Source organism: Tamandua tetradactyla, chromosome 7, assembly GCF_023851605.1.
Source record: "Tamandua tetradactyla isolate mTamTet1 chromosome 7, mTamTet1.pri, whole genome shotgun sequence".
NCBI lineage: Eukaryota > Metazoa > Chordata > Mammalia > Pilosa > Myrmecophagidae > Tamandua > Tamandua tetradactyla.
The window spans coordinates 31,057,541-31,077,699 of record NC_135333.1 but is presented as its reverse complement, the minus strand read 5'-3'; the positions used below and the strand labels follow the sequence as shown (position 1 = coordinate 31,077,699).

Here is a 20,159-nt window from a genome sequence, read left to right as displayed (position 1 = left end):
CAGCAACTTTTACTGGTGGATCCTGTAGACAAACGTGTGCCACGAGCACCACCTACTGGGCAGGATAAGAAAAACAGAACCCAGAGATTTCACAGAAAAATCTTACAACCTATGGGGTCCAACACTCAGGAAAATCTGACTAAATGCCCAGACGCCAGCAGAAGATAACGGATCACGCTCAGAAAATTGAAAATATGGCCCAGTCAAAGGAACAAACCAATAGTTCAAATGAGATACAGGAGCTGAAACAACTAATGCTGAATATATGAACAGAAATGGTAAACCTCTTCAAAAATGAAATTGATAAATTGAGGGAGGACATGAACAAGACATGGGCTGAACAAAAAGAAGAAATAGAAAAACTGTAAAAACAAATCACAGAGCTTATGGAAGTGAAGGATAAAGTAGAAAAGATGGAAAAAACAATGGATACCTACAATGATAGATTTAAAGAGACAGAAGATAGAATTAGTGATTTGGAGGATACAACATCTGAATTCCAAAAAGAAACAGAAACTATCTGGAAAAGAATGGAAAAATTCGAACAGGGGATCAGGGAACTCAAGGACAATATGAACCGCACAAATATACGTGTTGTGGGTGTCCCAGAAGGAGAAGAGAAGGGAAAAGGAGGAGAAAAACTAATGGAAGAAATTATCACGGAAAATTTCCCAACTCTTATGAAAGAACTAAAATTACAGATCCAAGAAGTGCAGCGCACCCCAAAGAGATTAGACCCAAATAGGCGTTCTCCAAGACACTTACTAGTTAGAATGTCAGAGGTCAAAGAGAAAGAGAGGATCTTGAAAGCAGCAAGAGAGAAGCAATCCATCACATACAAGGGAAACCCAGTAAGACTATGTGTAGATTTCTCAGCAGAAACCACGGAAGCTAGAAGACAGTGGGATGATATATTTAAGTTACTAAAAGAGAAAAACTGCCAACCAAGACTCCTATATCCAGCAAAATTGTCCTTCAAAAATTAGGGAGAAATTAAAACATTCTCAGACAAAAAGTCACTGAGAGAATGTGTGACCAAGAGACCAGCTCTGCAAGAAATACTAAAGGGAGCACTAGAGTCAGATACAAAAAGACAGAAGAGAGAGATATGGAGAAGAGTGTAGAAAGAAGGAAAGTCAGATATGATATATATAATACAAAAGACAAAATGGTAGAGGAAAATATTATCCAAACAGTAATAACTCTAAATGTTAATGGACTGAATTCCTCAATCAAAAGACATAGACTGGCAGAATGGATTAAAAAACAGGATCCTTCTATATGCTGTCTACAGGAAACGCATCTTAGACCCAAAGATAAATATAGGTTGAAAGTGAGAGGTTGGGAAAAGATATTTCATGCAAATAACAACCAGAAAAGAGCAGGAGTGGCTATACTAATATCCAACAAATTAGACTTCAAATTTAAAACAGTTAAAAGAGACAAAGAAGGACACTATATACTAATAAAAGGAACAATTAAACAAGAAGACATAACGATCATAAATATTTATGCACCGAACCAGAATACCCCAAAATACGTGAGGAATACACTGCAAACACTGAAAAAGGAAATAGACACATATACCATAATAGTTGGAGACTTCAATTCAAAACTCTCATCAATGGACAGAACATCTAGACAGAGGATCAATAAAGAAATAGAGAATCTAAATACTACTATAAATGAGCTAGACTTAACAGATATCTATAGGACATTAGAAACACTACCGATTTTTTAATGTTGATCTTGTAACTTGCTACTTTGCTGTGCTCATTTATTAGCTCTAGTAGTTTTCTGTGGATTTTTCAGGGTTTTCAACGTGTAGTATCATATCATCTGCAAACAGTGATAGGTTTACTTTTTCCTTTCCAATTTTGATTCCTTGTATTTCTTTTTCTTGTCTAATTGCTCTGGCTAGAACCTCCAACACGATGTTGAATAACAGTGGTGATAATGGACATCCTTGTCTTGTTCCTGATCTTAGGGGGAAAGTTTTCAATTTTTCCCCATTGAGGATGATATTAGCTGTGGATTTTTCATATATTCCTTCTATCATTTTAAGGAGGTTCCCTTGTATTCCTATCCTTTGAAGTGTTTTCAACAGGAAAGGATGTTGAATCTTGTCAGATGCCTTCTCTGCATCAATTGAGATGAAAATGTGATTTTTCTGCTTTGATTTGTTGATATGGTGTATTACATTAATTGATTTTCTTATGTTGAACCATCCTTGCATACCTGGGATGAATCCTACTTGGTCATGATGTATAATTCTTTTAATGTGTTGCTGGATTCTATTTGCTAGAATTTTGTTGAGGATTTTTGCATCTGTATTCATTAGAGAGATTGGTCTGTAGTTTTCTTTTTTTGTAATATCTTTGCCTGGATTTGGTATGAGGGTGGTGTTGGCTTCATAGAATGAATTAGGTAGCTTTCCCTCCACTTCAATTTTTTTGAAGAGTTTGAGGAGAGTTGGTACTAATTCTTTCTGGAATGTTTGTTAGAATTCACATGTGAAGCCGTCTGGTCCTGGACTTTTCTTTTTGGGAAGCTTTTGAATGACTGATTCAATTTCTTTACTTTTGATTGGTTTGTTGAGGTCATCTATTTCTTCTTGAGTCAAAGTTGGTTGTTCATGTCTTTCCAGGAACCCGTCCATTTCATCTAAATTGTTGTATTTATTAGCGTAAAGTTGTTCATAGTATCCTGTTATTACCTCCTTTATTTCTGTGAGGTCAGTAGTTATGTCTCCTCTTCCATTTCTGATCTTATTTATTTGCATCCTCTCTCTTCTTTTTGTCAGTCTTGCTAAGGGCCCATCAATCTTATTGATTTTCTCATAGAACCAACTTCTGGTCTTATTGATTTTCTCTATTGTTTTCATGTTTTCAATTTCATTTATTTCTGCTCTGATCTTTGTTATTTCTTTCCTTTTGCTTGCTTTGGGATTAGTTTGCTGTTCTTTCTCCGGTTTTTCCAAGTGGACAGTTAATTCCTGATTTTTGCCTTTTCTTCTTTTCTGATATAGGCATTTAGGGCAATAAATTTCCCTCTTAGCACTGCCTTTGCTGCGTCCCATAAGTTTTGATATGTTGTGTTTTCATTTTCATTCGCCTCTAGGTATTTACTAATTTCTCTTGCAATTTCTGCTTTGACCCACTCGTTGTTTAAGAGTGTGTTGTTGAGCCTCCATGTATTTATGAATTTTCTGGCACTCTGCCTATTATTGATTTCCAACTTCATTCCTTTATGATCCGAGAAAGTGTTGTGTATGATTTTAATCTTTTTAAATTTGTTAAGACTTGCTTTGTGACCCAGCATATGGTCTATCTTTGAGAATGATCCATGAGCACTTGAGAAAAAGGTGTATCCTGCTGTTGTGGAATGTAATGTCCTATAAATGTCTGTTAAGTCTAGCTCATTTATAGTAATATTCAGATTCTCTATTTCTTTATTGATCCTCTGTCTAGATGTTCTGTCCATTGATGAGAGTGGGGAATTGAAGTCTCCAACTATTATGTTATATGAGTCTATTTCCCTTTTCAGTGTTTGCAGTGTATTCCTCACGCATTTTGGTGCATTCTGGTTCGATGCGTAAATATTTATGATCGTTATGTCTTCTTGTTTAATTGTTCCTTTTATTAGTATATAATGTCCTTCTTTGTCTCTTTTAACTGTTTTACATTTGAAGTCTAATTTGTTGGATATTAGTATAGCCACTCCTGCTCTTTTCTGGTTGTTATTTGCATGAAATATCTTTTCCCAACCTTTCACTTTCAACCTATGTTTATCTTTGGGTCTAAGATGTGTTTCCTGTAGACAGCGTATAGAAGGATCCTGTTTTTTAATCCATTCTGCCAATCTATGTCTTTTGATTGGGGAATTCAGTCCATTAACATTCAGTGTTATTACTGTTTGGATAATATTTTCCTCTACCGTTTTGCCTTTTGTATTATATATATCATATCTGATTTTCCTTCTTTCTGCACTCTTCTCCATACCTCTCTCTTCTGTCTTTTCGTATCTGACTCTAGTGCTCCCTTTAGTATTTCTTGCAGAGCTGGTCTCTTGGTCACAAATTCTCTCAGTGACTTTTTGTCTGAGAATGTTTTAATTTCTCCCTCATTTTTGAAGGACAATTTTGCTGGATATAGGAGTCTTGGTTGGCAGTTTTTCTCTTTTATTAATTTAAATATATCATCCCACTGTCTTCTAGCTTCCATGGTTTCTGCTGAGAAATCTACACATAGTCTTATTGGTTTTCCCTTGTATGTGATGGATTGTTTTTCTCTTGCTGCTTTCAAAATCCTCTCTTTCTCTTTGACTTCTGACATTCTAACTAGTAAGTGTCTTGGAGAACGCCTATTTGGGTCTAATCTCTTTGGGGTGCGCTGCACTTCTTGGATCTGTAATTTTAGGTCTTTCATAAGAGTTGGGAAATTTTCCGTGATAATTTCTTCCATTAGTTTTTCTCCTCCTTTTCCCTTCTCTTCTCCTTCTGGGACACCCACAACACGTATATTTGTGCGGTTCATATTGTCCTTGAGTTCCCTGATACCGTGTTCAAATTCTTCTATTCTTTTCCCGATAGTTTCTGTTTCTTTTTGGAATTCAGTTGTTCCATCCTCCAAACCACTAATTCTATCTTTTGTCTCTTTAAATCTATCATCGTAGGTATCCATTGTTTTTTCCATTTTTCTACTTTATCCTTCACTTCCATAAGTTCTGTGATTTGTTTCTTCAGTTTTTCTATTTCTTCTTTTTGTTCAGCCCATGTCTTCTTCATGTCCTCCCTTAATTTATCGATTTCGTTTTTGAAGAGATTTTCCATTTCTGTTTGTATATTCAGTATTAGTTGTTCTCAGCTCCTGTATTTCATTTGAACTATTGGTTTGTTCCTTTGACTGGGCCATATTTTCAATCTTCTGAGCGTGATCCCTTATCTTCTGCTGGTGTCTGGGCATTTAGTCAGATTTCCCTGGGAGTTGGACCCAACAGGTTGAAAGATTTTTCTGTGAAATCTCTGGGTTCTGTTTTTCTTATCCTGTCCAGTAGGTGGCGCTCGTGGCACAAGTTTGTCTCACGTGTTTGGAAAGGATCCCCCCGGTCACCATTCTCCGCGGCCTGGGGATTTCCGATCCAATTCTCTCAGTTGGTCCAGGGGGCTGCGTGTGGTGGGGGCGCCAGCCACCGCGGTTTGAGGGGACCCTGTGGCTTCTTTATTAATGCCCCTATTGGTGTTTGGTTGGACCCAGTCCCTTCCACTGTCGGAAATTCCCTCCTCTCCCTGGAGGGGTGCCGGTCGCCGGCCGCCACGGCCTGGGGAACTCGCCACCGGACCAGGAAGCCGCCCGAGGGGGAGGGGCGCCGGTTGCCGGCCACCACGGCTTGGGTAGCCCTCTGATCTGAGACTGGTAGCCGGTCCAGGAAGCCACTGGCAAATGAGGGGCCCCGGCCGCCTCCGCTTGGGAAACTTGCCTCTCCGAGACTCTCAGCTGGCCCGGGAAGGAGGGAGGGAGGAGCTCCAGCTGCCAGCTGCCGCGGCTCGGGGAATTGCGCGCCGCTCGGGGATCTCACCGCAGCAGAATCTCGCAGTCAGTCTAGCCAGTCCAGACTGGGGTACACTGTGTGTCTATCCCCTTCCGTGGCCCCGGGAGCTGTTCTGCACTGTTTCTGTTCACCTAGTAGTTGCTCTGGAGCAGGAACTAAGACGCACGTACCTTACTAAGCCACCATCTTGGCCCCCTGGAATGGAGACTTTTTAACCATACTCTCTGAGTTTTGTATCATGCAAATTATTTATAAATAGATAAGGTACTCATGGTTCCACCCCAGATCTAAGGAATAAGCATCTCTGATGTGAGGGTCCAGGAATCTGAACATTTGAATAGTTCCTAAGAGAATCTGGTCATCAGCCAGGTTAGGGAGTTGCGTTCTCAGGGGACAGTCCCGCTTATGGGTTCTGCTCTCATCTAAAATATAATCTCAGTCTAATGCTGATCTCCTCCTCTTTCCCTAAAACTCATTCTTCTTCCAGTGTTCAACTATCTTTTCTCCTCTCTTTCTTCCCAAGTCTTATCCATCTTTCCAGGCCCTGACAGTATCTGCTACAAAGGCATACTGGTAAGGATCAGAGACATTGACACAATTCATTCATCATGCCTTATCTCTACTCACTTAATTGGAATAACAATGTCATTACATAGTCTTAACAGTGTGACCTCCCTCCCCCAGAGACACACATACCTACATTTGATAGTTTTTTGTTTTATTATTTTTGCATGGGCAGGCACTGGGAATCGAATCCCGGTCTCCGGCAGGGCAGGTGAGAACTCTGCCACTGAGCCACCGTGACCTACCCCATTTGATAGTTTTTACAGCTAAAGATAGTGGGGCCTCATCATTTATTCCCAACACTTACGTTCCAACCCTTTCATGCAGTCCTCTGCAATGACTCCAGGCCATGTTCATATCACTTGTTTAAACCTTAAACAAAGCAATTTAACACTTAATTTTTCTATGCATGCGGATTTGCCTTTCCAAGTAGATTGTAAGTTTCTTAAGGCAAGAGCACAGAATACATACTTCTCTGTTGAACTTTGTTATCCAAAGACAGTACTAGGTTCATGATAGAAAATTAGTACCACTTGTAGTGTCACTGATGTACATTTTTCTTTCTCTTAAGAGAAGAGCAGTCAGAAGTCAAGAGAGAGTCAGGTCTCTTTTGAGAGGTTAGGGGCATGATAATAATAGTAATAAATAAGCAGCTCCCATATGATAGCCTCTGGGCTAGTGTTTTTAAATGCATTGAATGCTTTATTTCTGATCCTTATAAGAACCCTAGAAGGTAAGTATTATCCTCATTTTTAAGTAATAGCTTGTAGTGAGTGGGGCCATAATTGGAACTCTGTTCCTAGTCCCTTCCTCCTTAGAGGTATAGCCAAGAGGAGGGCAGTATGAGAGAGGATGGGGTACTGGTGGGAAGTGAGGGGTGGAGGAGATGATGTCAATGGTACTGATAGCCACGGAGGCCCTGCCACTGAAGGAGAAGGCAACAAGGCACTGGCCACAAACTTTGCTCCAGGCCTTTTGAGCACTGACCCCCACCCCACCCCAGGATTGGCAATAATCCTTAATGCCCCTTTCTTTTTGGTTTTGAAGGCAATTGAGGAATTTGAATTGGAGAAGAAGGCTTTAAAAGAGAAAAATTACCAAGTCTCAGGAGACAGAAGCCTGATGGCGTTTTCATGGGGTTTGTTTTCTTGTGTGTGTGTGTGTGTGTGTGTGTGTGTGTGTGTTTTAGGTTCTAAAATGCAATTGAATAGGAAACCAGAATATCAGGTGAGGATATTTTTGTCCTCTTCTGAAGGAGTCTTCAGTCTGACTTCTAGACAGACTGAACAAGGAAGGAGGGAAGGACAGTAAGATTATAGACCATCCCCCACATGCCCAAATGGCAGCCATGCTCCCTTACTCCTGCCCTTATGAACTCACAGTGCTCCTGTGAGCTGGCTATCACTGAACAGGATTTAGGGTTGAGGAAACAGACTGGGGGCAGGGGGAAGCAATTTGACTAAGGTCACACAGCTTGTCTTGGGCAGGTTCTAGAGAGGAGTGCAGGTGTTTCTTCAAAGCCCATGCTGCTCCTTGCTGCTTCTCTGGACCAAGTGGCAGCATCAAATAAGGAGGAGATTTTCATAAGTCAGTAACACGGTTGGGATCTAGTACAATTAATAGAGTGAATGTCATCTGACCACTCAGGTGTAATGACAAAGCACAGTGATGTTGACACACTGCATGAACAGAGCCTGTGCCTACTCATACTTTTCTTTCTCCATTCTTCTGCAGACAAGCTCCCCAAGAGTGAAGGAAAGTCACAGTATTCCTGCAAAGGCTCAATGAATGTCAAATCTCTGGTTATAAAAAGGGTAAGGGGTCAGTGGTTGGGTTTGTTTCTGACTGGGGTTTCTACTGGGCAGGAAATAGATTTAAATCCCAGGGAGAGGAGACTTGGCTCCTGGTTGCATGAGAATCACAGAGTGTTCTTTTTAGATGACCTAAAGCACTTGAATAGCTCTGAAAATTCTCATGACATCCTCAGAATGGGGTGTGTACCAGAGGTCATTTGTACTCTTCAATTTTAGGACTTCAAAGGTGTTTCCCCTTAGAAACAGTAAGTTCAGATTCAACTCACAAAGATCCACTGTGCTGGACACCTCCAGGGCCCAGTCACAGCCTTGCTGGTTATATCCATTACTACTGATGTGATGAGGAAGCTGTGAGGCTGGAGCAGTTGGGTGTCTTGTCTGGCACCATGCCACTTATTAATGCCAGAGCCCAGCAGAGCCCCTGACTCCATGCCAACCCCTCCACTGCCTCTTTAGCAGCAGTTTGGCCCTACCTCCCATCAAAGTAAGAGAATTTCCTTGGCTTGCTCTCAAGTATACTGTTAATTACATTCACAATGCTGAGCTGTCATCACCACCATCCTTTCCCAAAACTTTCCTATCATTCCAAACAGCAATGTACCCAGTGAGCATTAACTTCCCATTCCCTGCCCCCACCCCACCCCTGGTAAACTGTAATCTTCTTTCTGTCACTATGAATTTATTTTTTTCATATAGATGAGCTCATTCAATATTTGTCCTTTTGTGTCTGGCTTATTTCACTCAATATGATGTTTTCAAGGCTCATCCATATTGTTACATGTATCAGAATTTCAGTCCTTTTTATGAAACTAATGGTATTCCATTATATGGCTAGACCACATTTTGTTTACTCAGCCATCAAGTTTTTAACAATAATAATATTAATTGGAAGCAACTTTAGTATTAGGAAAGAAGTAATAAATTAATTATAGCACTTCTTCACAGGATATTATATCATTTTAAATAATTTTGAAGGTAGTATAGCTATGTGAGGAATCTGAAGTTAAATGTGTGGAGCAGGACATAAAAGTTTGTATGTTATGATTGATATTATGTATACATATTATACACATCTGCTCAAAGCCTGTTAGAGAAAATGCAAATAATGTAAATAGGTGTTTAAGTCACAAATGTTCCCTCACTTTCTAAACGTTCTGTAAGGTTGTTGTATCAGCTTCATAACAAAAAAGGGGAAGTGTCTTATTGTTTAGACTATCAAAATGATCAAAGTTTTAGATTTTTAGATCAGAGTTTGATCATTTTATTTTGATTAAACTGTTCTCATTTTCATATTCTGCTCCTCTGCTTCCCTCAGAAAACAGCAGATAAAAATTTGCTGGCAGAACTGTACCAATATCCAGAATTTAATATCTCTCGGCCAAATGAGCTGCCAAATGGAGTGGACTTCTGTGACATGGTGGGCAATGTGGTCCGAGCTATGAGAAACCCCATTACTGGCAAGGTAAGGAAAGAGAAAGCCTACAGCTCACCTGGGGAAGCACCAGTCTCCACTTTATAGCGACTTCTGGAGCAAGTACAGCTGTCCCCTTTCTATACTCGAGGAAACTGAGATTCAGAGGGATTGAGTAACTTGCCCATGACCACACAGCTTACAAGTGACTGAGTTGAGATTGGAACCTGATCCCGTGTCCAAAACCTCTACTTTTTCTATCAAAGCAGTGGTTTCCATGCTAAAACAGTATCATGTATTCTATTATGAAAAAATTTTTGAGAACACAACCTCATAGAAATATGTTAATTTAGAAATTACATGCATGTTTCTATTATCTCTCCCTACGTTAGATACTAGTAAGCTCAATTTCTTTTTTTTATCTTAGTTAGATGTTAGAATATTTTCTTCCCATGCCCCATGGCTCATTTTGGGTGCCCCTCTGGGGAAATGTACCCCCTCCTTAGAAAGCTGTATACTAGAGCACACTGGATTCCCAACAAGGAAGGAGGTATTTGAAGGCCCTCAAAAACCTGCATGCATATATGAGACAGGCCTTGGCTGCTCAGGAGATGGAGAATGAATTAAGGAGTTGTGGAAAGGTGAGGAAGTCCAGGAAGTGGCCTCAGAAGCTGTACAACTGTGCCTCATTGCCTTCCATGCTTGTACATCTCCAACATCCCCAAAACAGCTCTAATTATTGTCCCTAGAGCTCCTAACCAGGCACCCAGCTTCTCAGCCCCTTCTATCTGTACCTCTTACTGCTGTTTCAAACCACTTCTTCCCCTTCATGACTTCTGCCTGCTGCTTTCTCCCTGTATATGTCTCTAAATCAGTCCCTCTCTTCTGTCTCTTTCCTCTGGATCATGCATTCAAATTTCCTGAAAGAAAATTTGAGGGCGGGGTGAAAAGTTAAATGCTGCTACAATCATACAGAGCTCTAACTGCTTGGATGCAGCTGCCTGAGGGTAGGTGTATGATCGATTATGGAACTGCTGTGTGGGAATATTCATTAGGGGCTAGCCATTATGGAACTGCTGTGTGGAATATCTGTTAAGGGCTAGTCACATCATGGAGGAAGGGGTCTTCCCTAACACTATCACCAATACCACAGACTGGTTTTGGCTTAACAGGAATTGATTGGCTCCCAATTTTGAGCCTAAAGATAGCCCAAAATTAAGATATCAGCAAGACTTGCTTTCTCCTGAAGTCTGTAGCACTCTGGTGATGACTGTCTGTATGCAATCTGTGGGGTCCTTTGGCTTATGTCTCTGGTCCAATCACATGACAATGTCTTCTCCCTTCTCCCCAAAATCTGTAGTGTTCTCACTTATATGATGTCAGGGTCCTTTTTATTAGGCCTCCAGTAATCTGGAATAAGATTTACCCTTATTCAATTGGGTCACACCTTACCCTAAAAATAACATCTCTAAGATGTCCTATTCACAATGTGTTCACACCCACATGTTTTTCTAGGGTATGTAATTCAACTTACTCTACAATGCAAGGGAAATCCCTAGGTGAAATAAAGATAATACAGTGGTCTCTGAGTGATGAAACTATAGTTGTTTTCTTCATTTTACTTTCCTATGTTTTTAAATTTTATAATAAAAGGGGGAAGAAAAGGCTTAAGGACAAATGGGAAAGGCCCTTCTTAGGTCTACTTTTCTGCATGACTCTCTGGCACCAGGTCCTTGCCTTGGCAGACCCTCCAGACACAGTCTCATGTGCTCATATTACTGTTTGCTGCGTGAGCAGCCTTGAAGACATTACAAAAGTTCCTAGTATCTCACTTTTTTTTCTTTTTTAAAGACTTAGTAAGCACATGGCCTTTTTGCAGAGATGCAGCCCACGGTCCCTCTGTGTCTACCGTTTAGTTTTTTGTTTTTTTGCATGGGCAGGCACCGGGCAGGCACCAGGAACCGAACCTGAGTCTCTGGCATGACAGGCAAGAACACTGCCACTGAGCCACCATTGCCCCCTAGTATCTCACTTTTGAGGTCTCTGGGGGAAACATTTTCCTTAGGCCTAATACCAAGAAAACTCTGCCCTCCTGGAATGCTCTTAGCCTTGAAACTCATGCTGTTTTTTGCTTTTCTTTGACTCCCAGAAAACTCAAGGTGGATTCATGTTTGGCCTTTAAAAGTTCCCTCTTCCATCCTGCTCAGGGATCATTCCAAACTTGTACTTCCCTTCTCAGATTCTCTCCTCCACAACCTCCCCTCATTCTCGGCAGTCTATGCCTCTGCTTTAGGGAACATGGAGACTATCTCTGGATGGCAAAAGCCCTTGTCGTCTTCTTCAGTACCACATCTCCAGCTTGGCCCTGGGGCTGGCCTGTGACTTCTTAGAAGAGTAGTACACACTTGCTGCCTTTATGTTCACACCTCTGTTCACTGTCAGTCCTGCTGCAATCTGATTTTCCACCCTCGCCCACCACTAACAGTGGCCTGAGTAAATCCACCATTAACTCTCATTTACAAATCCAAAGAATGTGTTTCTGTTGTTGTCTTGATTTACCACTCTGTAGCTCTAATTCAGCAGACCTCTCCTCCCCCCACTACATACTGAAATCCTTTCTTTCCCTGGTTTCTGTGGTAGTGTTCTCCCTCTCTACTCAGACAGCACCATCTTGGTCTTCCCAGACCCCTTCACCTCCCATACTTCTTAGTACCTCCTTCTGTTCTGTCTTCTCCCTCTGCGCAGAGTACAGGGGAGCAGGTGGTAATCTCATCCCCATGCAAAGTTCAGCCACTGCTTAAGAATTGTGTCTCTACCTCCAAACCCTTTGCTGTGCTTAGACCCCCATATTCCTCTACCGCCATACCTGACTTAGATTCATCAGACCTGCTTTTCCTCCTGGGGTCCCTATCTTGTTGAATGGCGTACTCTTCCTCCTGGGCATTAACTGGTTTCCTTCCTCTCTCTCATCTTCACACCCGATCGGTCACTAAGATTTAATTATTGTCTTTATTGTACCTCCTTCTCCTTCCCACTGCCACTGTCAAGTTCAAGCCCATAATTTCCAGTCTGAATCACTAGGCCTACTATTCAGCTTGTTGTCCACCTTGCAGTCTAGTTCCTTTCTATATATATTGCATTTTATATATTGATAGACAGATCTTTCTAGAACATCAGTCTAACTTTTAAAATCTTCCCTGATACTCCAAGAACAAGTAAGATGCCTCCTGGGGGCCCCATTCTCCACCTCCAAACCCCTATTCGGTTTCTGCCCTGTTGAAAATCTGTCATTGCCAGCTACCTCCTTCTACTGTGCAGTTTCAGAACAACTCTCAGTCCCAGACCCCGTACCCTCAGAATCTGGCTCCAGCCTGGCCTCTCACCACCCACCCTCAGTGCTTCAGCATGAAAACTGCACTTTCCCAAATGTGGGGTATGGTTTCATAACCTCTGATACATGCTTTTTCCCTGAGGAGCTCTCAGCTTTCCCTTCTTTATTCAGTTATTTTAACTTTAGATGCCTCCTGGGGGCTCCATTCCCCACCTGCAAACTCTCATTCCTTCTCTTAGGACCTGAATTAGTTTGTTAAATGCTGCCAGAATGATATATACAGAAATGGAATGGCTTTTTTTTATTATTATTAACAAAATCAATTAACTTACAATACAAACATTCTTAACAAATGAACATTCCATACTTAGTATGCAATCGATGGCTCACAATATCATAACATAGTTGTATATTCATCACCATGATCATTTCTCAGAACATTTACATCACTCCAGAAAAAGAAATAAAAAGAAGAAAGAGCAAACTCATATATACCATACCCCTTACCTGTTCCTCTCATTGATCACTAGTATTTCTCTCTACCCAACTTATTTTAACATTTGTTCCCCCATTATTTATTTATTTATAATCCATATTTTTTACTCATCTGTCTATAGTGTAGATAAAAGGAGCATCAGAACAAGGTTTTCACAATCACATGGTCACATTGAAAAAGCTATATCATTATACAATCATCTTCAAGAAACACGGCTACTGGAACACGGCTCTACAGTTTCAGACACTTCCCTCTAGCCTCTCTATTACACCTTAAACTAAAAAGGGGTTATCTACCTTATGCATAAGAATAACTTCCAGGATAACCTCTGGACTCTATTTGAAATGTCTCAGCCACTGACTCTATTTTGTCTCATTTCTCTCTTCCCCCTTTTGGTGGAGAAGGTTTTCTAATGCCTTGATGTTGAGTCCCAGCTCATTCTAAGATTTCCGTCCCACATTGCCAGGAGTGTTTACACCCCTGGGAGTCATGTCCCACATAGAGAGGGGGAGGGCAGTGAGTTTGCTTGCTGTGTTGGCTGAGACATAGGCCTCATCTGAGCAACAAATGTTGCTCTTAGGCCTAACTTTGAGTAGGCTTAGCCTGTCCTCTGCAGGGATATGTTTTATATGAATAAAAACCCCGAGATTGAGGGTTCAGCCTATTGATTTTGTTGTCCTCACTGCTTGTGAGAATATCAGGCCTTCTCTGTATGGGAAAGTTGAATTTTCCCTCTTTCTCACCATTCCCCCAAGGGGATTTTGCTAATACTTTTTTTATTCGCTGTTCAAATCAGTTTGGGATTTATCAGGGCATCACTCTGGACAAACCTACAAAATCTTATGCCCTGCTCAAGGTTCCATGTACTTATGGTGTTCAGTTAAACTGTCCATATAAGTTATATTAGGAGATGCACTAGTCAAAATATAAATTTTGTACCAAATTAAGATTTTTTGCTTTATTCTTACACATAAGTTAAAGTTTTAAAATATGAATTACCATCTATTTTCAACACCCTGCAGTATTGACATTCCTTTGTTCTTCCTCATACAAAAACATTTTTTAATTTGTACATTTAATCACTATCCTTGTACACTCTCAGCATTCCTAAATTATACCATCTCAGTCTTTCTCTTCTATTTTTCCTTCTGATTTCATTTGTGCCCCCAGCCTCCTCCCTCTATCATTTTCACATTCAACTTCATTCAGTGTACTAACATTATTGTATTACAGTTAGGTAGTATTGTGCTATCCATTTCTGAATTTTTACAGTCAGTCCTGTTGCACAATCTGTATCCCTTCAGCTCCAATTAGCAAATATCTTACACTATTTCTATCTCCTGATGGTCTCTGTTACCAACTGAAATTCTCCAAGTTCATTCATTAATGTTAGTTCATATCAGCGAGACTACACAGTATTTGTCTTTTTGTTTCTGGCTAATTTCACTGAGCATAATATCCTCCAGGTCCATCCATGTTGTTACATACTTCATAACTTTATTCTGTCTTACAGCTATGTATTATTCCACCGTATGTACATACCACAGTTTGTTTAGCCACTCATCTGTTGTTGGAAATTTGGTCTGTTTCCATCTCTTGGCAATTGTAAATAATGCTGCTATAAACATTGGTGTGCAAATGTCCGTTTGTTTCCTTGCCCTCATGTCCTCTGAGTAGATAACTAGCAATGGTATTGCTAGATCATATGGCAGTTCTATACTTAGCTTCCTGAGGAACCGCCAAACTGCCTTCCACAGTGGTTGTACCATTTGACATTCCCACCAACAGTGGATAAGTGTGCCTCTTTCTCCACATCCTCTCCAGCACTTGTCATTTTCTGTTTTATTGCTAATGGCCATTCTGGTGGGTGTGAGATGATATCTCATTGTGGTTGTGATTTGCATTTCCCTAATAGCCAGTGAAGTTGAGCATCTTTTCATGTGCCTTTTGGCCGTTTGTATTTCCTCTTCTGAGAAGTGTCTGTTCATGTCTTTTGCCCATTTTGTAATTGAGTTGTTCATCTTTTTGTTGTTGAGTTGAACAATCTCTTTATATATTCTGGATACTAGATCCTTATCTGATATATCGTTTCCAAATATTGTCACCCATTGTGTAGGCTGTCATTTTATTTTCTTGACAAAGTTATTTGATGCACAAAAGTGTTCAATTTTGAGGAGTTCCCATTTATCTATTTCTTTCTTCAGTGTTCGTGCTTTGGGTGTAATGTCTAGGAAACCACCTCCTATTATAGATTTATAAGATATTTCCCTACATTTTCTTCTAAAAGTTTTATGATCTTAGATCTAATGTTTAGGTCTTTGATCCATTTTGAGTTGATTTTTGTATAGGGTGTAAGATATGAATCTTCTTTCATTCTTTTACATGTGGATATCCAGTTCTCTAGGCACCATTTATTGAAGAGACTGTTCTGACCCAGGTGAGTTGGCCTGACTGCCTTATCAAAGGTCAATTGTCCATAGATAAGAGGGTCTATATCTGAACACTCTATTCAATTCCATTGGTCAGTATATCTACCTTTAGGCCAGTAACATGCTGTCTTGAGCACTGTACCTTCATAATACTTCTTAAAGACAGGTAGTGAGACCTCTGACTTCATTTTTCTTTCTCAGGATATTTTTAGCTATTCGGAGCACCCTGCCCTTCCAGATAAATTTGGTTATTGGTTTTTCTATTTCTGAAAAGTAAGTTTTTGGGATTTTAATTGGTATTGCATTGAATCTATTAATCAATTTAGGTAGAACTGACATCTTTTTTTTTTCAATTTTTTTATTAATTTTAAATAAAAAAATGACAACAAAGAAACATAAACATTCTTAATATATAATCAACCATTCTACATATATAATCAGTAATTCACAATATCATCACATAGTTACATATTCATCACCATGATCATTTCTTAGAACATTTGCATCAATTCAGAAAAAGAAATAAAAGATAACATAAAAAGAAAGAAATGAAAACAGAAAAAAATATTATACATACAATACCCCTTACTCCTCCCTTTTATTGATCACTAGCATTTCAAACTAAATTTATTTTAACATTTGTTCCCCTTACTATTTAATTTTATTCCATATTTTCTACTCATCTGTTGACAAGGTAGATAAAAGGAGCATCAGACACAAGGTTTTCACAATCACACAGTCACATTGTGAAAGCTATATCATTGTACAATCATCATCAACAAACGTGGACCCTGGAACACAGCTCTACATTTTCAGGCAGTTCCCTCCAGCCGCTCCATTACATCTTGAATAACAAGGTGATATCTACTTAATGCATAAGAATAACCTCCAGGATAGCCTCTCTACTCTGTTTGGAATCTCTCAGCCATTGATGCTTTCTCTCCTTTCACTCTTCCCCCTTTTGGTCGAGAAGATTTTCTCAATCCCTTGATGCTGAGTCTCAGCTCATTCTAGGATTTTTCTTAATTCCTTCATGCTGAGTCTCTGCTCATTCTAGGATTTCTGTCCCACGTTACCAGGAAGGTCCACACCCCTGGGAGTCATGTCCCATGTAGACAGGGGGAGGGGGGTGAGTTTGCTTGTTGTTTTGGTTGGCGAGAGAGGCAACATCTGAGCAACAAAAGAGGCTCTCTTGGGGGTGACTCTTAGGCCGAATTTTAAGTAGACTTGACCTATCCTTTGTGGGGTTAAGTTTCATATGAAGAAACCCCAAGACTGGGGCTCAGCCTATAGCTTTGGTTGTCCACACTGCTTGTGAGAATATCAGGAATTCAACTAGGGGGGACTGAATTTTCCCCCATTCTCACCATTCCCCAAAGGAGACTTTGCAAATACTTTTCTACTCACTGATCAGATCACTCTGGGATTCATTGGGGCATCACTCTGGACAAACCAACAAAATCTCATGTCCTACTCAAGGTTCCATGTACTTATGTTGTTCAACCAACTATCTACATAAGTTATATTAGGACATGCACTAGTCAAAATATGAATTTTGTACCAAATAAACATTTTTTGCTTTAGACTCACACATAAGTTGAAATTTTAAAATATTAATTACCATCAATTTTCAGCACCCTGCAGTAATGATATTCCTTTGTTCTTCCTCATACAAAAACATTTTTAAAATTTGTACATTTAGTCACTGTCATACATTCTAAGCACTCCTAGATTATACCATCCCAATGTTTATCGTCTATTTTTCTTTGTGATTTCATTTATGCCTCCAGCCCTCCTCCCTCTATCATTCTCACATTCAGCTTCATTCAGTGTTTTAACATAATTGTATTACAGTTAGATAGTATCGTGCTGTCCATTTCTGAGTTTTTGTATCCAGTCCTGTTGCACAGTCTGTATCCCTTCAGCTCCAATTACCCAATATCTTACCCTATTTCTATCTCCTAATGGTCTCTGTTACCAAGGAAATATTTCAAGTTTATTCACTAATGTCAGTTCATATCAGTGAGACCATACAGTATTTGTCCTTTTGTTTCTGGCTAATCACACTCAGCATAATGTCCTTAAGGTCCATTCATGTTGTTACATACTTCATAACTTTATTCTGTCTTACAGCTGCATAATATTCCATCTTATGTAAATGTCACAGTTTGTCCTCTCTGTTGATGGACATTTTGGCTGTTTCCATCTCTTGGTAATTGTTAATAATGCTGCTATAAACATTGGTGTGTAAATGTCCATTTGTGTCCTTGGCCTCGTGTCCTTTGAGTAGAGACAGCATATAGATGGGTCCTGTTTTTTAATCCATTCTGCCAGACTATGTCTTTTGATTAGAGAGTTTAATCCATTAACATTCAGAGTTATTACTGAATGGGTAGTACTTTCTTCTACTATTTTGCCTTCTGGATTTTATATGTCATATCTAATTTTCCTTCTTTTTACCTTTACTCATAGTCTTCCTTTCTACACTCTTCTCCACACCTCTCTCTTCTGTCTTCGTATCTGTCTCTAGTGTTCCCTTTAGTATTTCTTGCAGAGCTGGTCTCTTGGTTACAAATTCTCTCAGTGATTTTTTTGTCTGAAAATGTTTTAATTTCTCCCTCATTTTTGAAGGACAATTTTGCTGGATATAGAATTCTTGGTTGGCAGTTTTTCTCTTTTAATAATTTAAATATATTATCCCACTGTCTTCTCGCCTCCATGGTTTCTGCTGAGAGATCTGCACATAGTCTTATTGGGCTTCCCTTGTATGTGATGGATTGCTTTTCTCTTGCTGCTTTCAAGATCCTCTTTTTCTCTTTGACCTCTGACATTCTGATTATTAAATGTCTTGGAGTATGTCTATTTGGATCTATTCTCTTTGGGGTACGCTGCACTTCTTGGATCTGTAATTTTAAGTCTTTCATAAGAGTTGGGAAATTTTCAGTGATAATTTCCTCCATTAGTTTTTCTCCTCCTTTTCCCTTCTCTTCTCCTTCTGGGACACCCACAACACATATATTCGTGCGCTTCATATTGTCTTTCAATTCTCTGTGTCCCTGCTCATATTTTTCCATTTTTTTCCTATAGTTTCTGTTTATTGTTGGATTTCAGATGTTCCGTCCTCCAGTTCAGAAATCCTATGTTCTGTCTCTCGAAATCTACCATTGTAGGTTTCCATTGTTTTTTTCATCTCTTCTGTTGAGTCTTTCATTCCCATAAGTTCTGTGATTTGTTTTTTCAGACTTTTAGTTTCTTCTTGTTGTTCTTTCCTTGCCTTCTTTATATCCTCCCTCAATTCATTGATTTGGTTTTTGATGAGGTTTTCCATGTCTGTTCGTACATTCTGAATTAATTGTTTCAGCTCCTGTATGTCATTTGAATTGTTGGTTTGTTCCTTTGACTGGGCCATATCTTCAATTTTCCTAGTGTGATTTGTTTTTTTTGCTGGCGTCTAGGCATTTAATTACCTTAATTAGTTTATTCTGGAGATGGTTTTCACTTCTTTTATCTAGGGTTTTCTTGCTGGGTGAATTTGTTGTCTATCTGTTCTTTGACATTCCGTTCAGCTTTATCTGGACCTTTAGCTTAAGTTTTATTTAACAGAGGAGAATTTTTCAGTTCTTCTTTTCTTGTTTCTTGCCCTGCTTGTGTGGTGCCTTTCCCCTGAGGGTCTACTTAGATATTATAGACCCCAGCCAGATTTTCCCAGACGAAACTGGCCTCCTATCAGGAGGAAAGAGTCACCTGTGTCGGTTTTCCCTGAGGGTGAGACCCAGCAGGTTGAAAGACTTTCCTGTGAAGTCTCTGGACTCTGTTTTTCTTATCCTGCGCAGTATGTGGCACTTGTCTGACTTCAGGTCCCACCAGCATAAGATGATGCGGACCTTTAACTTTGGCAGACTCTCCCTGATGGGGGCGTGGTGGAGACAGAGGAGAGGTTGTAGGCTGGTTTTAATGGCTTCAAATTACCAAGCCCTGGTGTCTGAATTCCTTGAGGGAGGGATTCCACCTGAGTTGGGCTTCCCCCCTCCCCAGGGGGAAGGCACAGGCTCCAGAAAAGCTCTCAGACAACCTTGTTTCTGCCTATGTCTGAGGCAGTTGCAGCCTGAAGAGTCCTGTGGCTGAATCCAGAGGCAGTCAAGCCTTCGTAGAAACATAGCCACAAAAACCTCTGTTTCCTTTTTTTTTTTCTTTTTCCGTCAGCCCTGCCCCCTCAGCTCCGGGGCAAAAATCAGCTACCACCCCCCCACCCCACCCAACCCCCCACCCCACCCAACCCAGGCCCGCTTTGACCAGGTTCACCTGAGCTGGAGGCCTATTTTTAGTAGTCAGAACTTGTTAATTAATTCCACAATTGGCGTTTAATTGGGCTCAGCCCTTGCTGCTGGTGAAGTCCCTTTCCTTTCTCCCCTGGGAAGCAGCCTGTGGGGGAGGGGCGCCGGCTGTGGTGGCTTTAGGAACTCACGGTTCTGGGGGAGCTCGCAGCCGGTCCAGCTGGTCCAGACTGGGGTATGCTTTGTGTCCAGTTACTGACGTGGCCCAGGAGCTGTTCTGTACTGTTTCT

At 40.3% G+C, this 20,159-nt stretch overlaps 1 protein-coding gene across 9 annotated transcripts in view; it reads left to right on the top strand.

Annotated features, from left to right (window-relative positions):
• Positions 1 to 20,159, top strand: part of FAM227A (family with sequence similarity 227 member A) — a 151,060-nt gene that overhangs the window by 30,213 nt on the left and 100,688 nt on the right. For all 9 annotated transcript variants that reach the window (XR_013179305.1, XR_013179304.1, XM_077168840.1 and 6 more), the window contains exons 4-6: positions 7,162 to 7,252; positions 7,849 to 7,928; positions 9,244 to 9,390. Coding sequence is in view for 7 of the 9 variants with exons in the window: in XM_077168840.1 (XP_077024955.1) it covers positions 7,162 to 7,252; positions 7,849 to 7,928; positions 9,244 to 9,390 (318 nt within the window). In the remaining 2 variants the exon portion in view is untranslated. The remainder of the gene's footprint in view (positions 1 to 7,161; positions 7,253 to 7,848; positions 7,929 to 9,243; positions 9,391 to 20,159) is intronic.